Below are 4,950 nucleotides of genomic sequence, written 5' to 3' on the forward strand. Positions count from 1 at the left end.
TACAATTCTACTATGCTTGAACGAGAAATGTCCCCCCTTTGGGAATGGCCAAAAGACACTTCAGTTAGTGGCACTGCCCCGGGGGAAGACAAAGAAGTTTGAGTAAAGAGAAAGAAATAGACCCCAATAATAAAGGTCATTAATTATTGTTGTCAAAGAGCAGGATCGACGTTCATTAGTGTGTGTATGTGTGTGTGTGTGTGTGTGTGTGTGTGTGTGTGTGTGTGTGTGTTATTCATCATCGCGTGTAAATATACACACGTGTATGATGACAATAAATGGGGCAAACCAATCAAAACAATAACTCAGCGTCTAGTCAATCGACATGCTGACCTCTAAGAGTTAATTAAGTCACTGAGTTGCGACGCGACGCGGTGTAATCGGGCCCTCGTCAATTTTTGGGCATATGGAGTTATTGGTATCATCTTAAACCTGTTTATTTGCCTTGCTTTAGATGAATAAAATACCCATCGATCATGTATAGACGTAGATATTTTTTTTTAGATTGTAAGAGTTGGGGGTCCCTTGTGGGAGGGAAAAAATTAGCGAGAAAATGGCTGCTAAAATTTGGTGATTTCTACAGATTGGGAGGCCACTATCAGAAACTGTAAATAACGTACATTTTGTGTTCCTTTGATCAACGTTTTTCAGTAAAAGCCACACAAAAATGGTTTTAAACGGACAAAACCAATGTTGAGCCAAAGGGAAAAAATTCATTAAAATGTTAAAGCCCAATGGGCGGGGAAAATACCGATTTCATAGACTTTATTATTTTGACGAGCGCCTGATTTCACTACGACGACTCACAATTAGGCATATAGCAAAGACAGCTTGGAGTATGTGTGTGTGTATTATAATTGAAGTTTCTAATCCAACGCTCTTATAAACGACCTTGAGTTTCCCTTGCCATCTCAGCGAACTCAGCCCAGCTTTCTTGATCCATCATTCTGAAGAAAAAAAGAAAGAAAAAAATAGTAGATCTTAGTATCTTCTGTCTTACTATATGACATTATGCAGTTGCGAGCGCCGTAAAACATTCACCAAAAAAAGGCAGAAAAAAAGACAAGATTGACACAGCACACTGGCCTTGAAATTACTTCATGGGCAAAGACAAGACAGTCATTTCGAAAGCACAGCACAGTACGTACAGGCAGCATTCAAGAGATGAGAGTGTCACGCTGAGTGTGTGGTCAGAAGGCAAGGTCGCTTCAATGCTTTTAGTTTTAGGACAGACAGTCGCGTACTAGGCTGTGTCATTGCAAGGCATAGATCTATAAGTTATAGCATAACACTGCCGCAAAAAAGCGATTGCTGTTTGTGAAATTGTTAACACATAATTGCACTGCATGATGTAGGTCTAAGCATTTAGAAATCGAGTCTACATGTGTTGTTTTTGTTTAGTAGAGGTTCTACGCACGGCGCTCGCAACTGCATACCTGTCCCCGTCGTTTTATGCAAGAAAAATTCTGAAATTATACAAACTGAGCCCAAAGATGTGAAATTATGCGATTCTGTTAATTTTTTACAAAGAATGATAAAGGAAAAAATCAGAAATTATGCAAAAAATGATCAAATTTTGCTAAATTATGCGGGGTGCATAAAACCACGGGGACAGGCATACGGTCAAGTGAGCGCCATAAGGAGTGGATGTGAACAGAGAAGTCTTTACAGGGACTCAGACTTAATATGCTCATCTCTCTAGCCTCAACAGCACAAAGTCTGCTTCGACTATCAAGGCACCCCAGAAATACCGGGTCACAAGAGTGGGACAAACATACAAAAGAAGTAGAGGGAAAATGACGATAGTAAGCATTAGGAAAGAAAAAGCAGCAGTTCCCTGTTGCAGTTCAGGCACAGTTATGAGCGTGACATTGATGAATCAGTCCAATTACACTTACAATTCTACTGTGCAAAAGAACTCGAGATGTTAATGCCCCCCCCCCCCCCACCCCCTTTGAGAATGGTCTACACTTCAGTCAGTAACACCGCCCCCGTGGGGGAGGGGGGGAGGGGGGAGGGGGGAGAGGGGGGAGGTTAGTCTACATGTGTGTGGATATATTGTATTTCCCTGTCGACAAAATGTTAGTGTTACACAAATATTTTCAAGTGGTAAAATAAAGTTGCCTAGCTTTTCAGGTTTATTTCACTCTTACGCAATATATAGTCAGTATTCCTTCCTCAACCTCTTGTGTGTTTTTGTTGTTTTATTCATGAGTCCCTTTCCTTCTTTTTTAAGAGGGGGGGGGGGGGCTACAGCTGATTGCTTTATCTCGCTTATTAGTTGACCAAATGCTACCAAAATTCACACATATAACAAGCATAGTCAGGAGTCTTAAAATCAGCAAGCAAATTTGAGAAAAAAGTTTCGATTCCATGGATACGGCGGCCATATTGGATTTCGTTGACACATCTTACGTAATTAATACCACATGCACTTATTTTTCATGGAAATAAATTGGGGGATTTTTTTTTTGCATGCATCTTAACAAACCATACATCTACAAATCTGTGTGATGAAATAGTTGTAAGAGAGGCTGAAGAAGCTAAAAATGCCCACAACGTGAAATCCATAGTTTTGAGCCGAATCGGGACTTTCAGCCGTAGCCCCTCCCCCACTAAAGGTTTCCCCACCCACGCCGTGACGACAGACCGGGAATACCCGATAAGACTTGCCTCCGCGGAAACTTCACAAACAGCTATTTTTAGATTCTTAGTCATTTTTCAATGGCAAATCATAATCATGTACAGCATACAATAAATAGAAGAAGCACTGTTATCTTTGTTCATTGCTTGTTTTTACGATTTATCTCTTGACAACTATATAGTTTTAAATGGCCCTTAAAATTAATATAAAACTCGCTTTCTTTGTCTAAAAAGGTTTGATAATCTTGCGTCACCCCAACGATATCTGTAATATTCCACGAATGCTGAATTACAGAAAGTTTTATTTACAAAGAGAGACCAACTCAACTTTAAGATGGGATGGAAAATACCAGCGGTCATAATAGTTTAGTTAGTTCCGTTTGAGTAAAGTGAAGCACGTTAAAGGACACTTTAATTATTATGGTCTTGTCAGGGACTAGTCTAGATCTATAACGTACAGAGGATAAGACGAAGACAGAGCAAGATAGAAACAACAGTGGGGAAGAAACAAACTAAACCTAATGTATCAGAGGCGTCCCTCATCCAGGCGCAGCCGTTTGTAAAACGTCGTTCCGCTCAAGATAAAACAAACACTATTTAGCGACAAGAATTAGATCTAGATTAGATCTAGATCTAGACGACAGCGCAAACTGAACTTACCCTTCGTTTGGGGGGTCTTCCTGCTCAGACGCAGACCCAGATCTAGCTGCATCCGACATCGTGGCAAACACAACTTGTAGTTGTAGAAGTCTTGCTCAAAATCAGTGGAGATCGAGGGTGGTTATATTGTATACAGGTGCCACTGCAAGACACGTCCTACTACTTCTATATATCCACGTGTTGTTACGGTTCAAATATGTCTAACTCCCTGCATCAAATTATGACCGGTGTGTCAATGTGGCACTTCATTTTCCTGACTTTCCTCAAGCAACACAACTGACTTGGCTATGTGAACACTGAACGCAAAGCCAAGCGGGAAATCCCACACATTTATTTTTAGACACATATGTTGCTTCACTGTCACAAAACCGGTTTCTGGTGTTCGAAAAATTTGCTCTTTCTAGATCTAGATCTAGATCTAGTAATATTGTGAGAAAGAATCTTCAGGGCTATAAATCGAAGAGAAAGGTTCAGACACTACACCCACACACACTGTACATATTACTGTAAAGCTGTTAATAACAGAACAAAATGACTTTTTCCCCCCAGTTTGTTGTTGTTGTTGTTTCTTCATCGATCCCTCATCTGCACTCAATGTTTCACACGTCGAACCAAAGATTCTCTCTTTGGTCGAACGTCTGGGCACGGATCAAAACCAGTGATTGGTCTGGGACGAGACGTGCTTTTTTATTTTGGCAGTCCCCGTGGTTTTATGCACCCCGCATAATTTAGCAAAATTTGATTATTTTTTGCACAATTTATCATTATTATTTTCCTTTATCATTCTTTGCTAGAATTAACAGAATCGCACAATTTCACTATTTTGGACTCAGTTTGCATAATTTCAGTAATTTTTTTTTTCACAAAACTGCGGGGACAGATTTAAGGTCGTCTCGGTCTCCGATCAAAAGAAGAGTCTGAGGCAACCAAGGGAAAGTACTTTGAAAATGACCACGACATGAACAGTATCTATGATTCCCTCCCTTTAAAAATAAACTGCACCGCAGCCCCTCCCTCTTTGCATCCCACCCGAGCTACCGTACTGGTGATGCTTAAACTTAAGGATCCGGAAAATACAGGGGTTTTTTCTTTTTTCTCCCCCTTTCTTTTTTTCTTTCTTTTCTTTTTTTTCTTTTTTTTTAGAGCTTATTGCCACAGGACTGTATCATCTGCATCATATCTCAGGTTACTGATATTGCAGCCCCCATCAGCGACTCCCCGTAAGTCTTGAGATTCTCTAGAAATAAAAGAGTTTTATGACTCATGAAACACAATTTATACGTTTATATTATTAGAGGTGTTATTAGAGTTATATTTATTTTATATAGTAGAGGGTTTTATGGCGCTCACAACTGCATAAGGTCATATGAGCGCCAAGAGGTGGGTGTCAACAGAGAAGTCTTTACAGGGAATCAGACTTAGACTGCTCACCTCTCTAGCTTCAACAGCACAAGGTCTGCTTCGACTATCAAGGCACCCAAAATAGCAGGTCACAAGAGAGTGACAAACATACAAAAGAAGAAGAGGAAAATGACAATAGTAAGGACCAGGAAAGAAAAGGCAGCAGTTCCCTGTTGTAGATCAGGCACAGTTATGAGCGTGACATGAGTCAGCCCATTTACAATTTTACTATCCTTGAACGAGAAA

The 4,950-nt window shown here is 40.2% G+C and overlaps 1 protein-coding gene across 1 annotated transcript in view; it reads right to left on the reverse strand.

Annotated features, from left to right (window-relative positions):
* Positions 1–3,656, reverse strand: part of LOC101858853 — a 9,315-nt gene extending 5,659 nt beyond the window's left edge. The window contains exons 1-2 of the mRNA XM_005095621.3: positions 3,304–3,656; positions 892–947 (exon numbers count right to left, since the gene is read on the reverse strand). Coding sequence (XP_005095678.1) covers positions 892–947; positions 3,304–3,362 — 115 coding nt within the window. The 5' untranslated portion in view covers positions 3,363–3,656. The remainder of the gene's footprint in view (positions 1–891; positions 948–3,303) is intronic.
* Between the last annotated feature and the right edge of the window lie 1,294 nt (positions 3,657–4,950).

This window comes from Aplysia californica, unplaced genomic scaffold (genome assembly GCF_000002075.1).
Source record: "Aplysia californica isolate F4 #8 unplaced genomic scaffold, AplCal3.0 scaffold00109, whole genome shotgun sequence".
NCBI lineage: Eukaryota > Metazoa > Mollusca > Gastropoda > Aplysiida > Aplysiidae > Aplysia > Aplysia californica.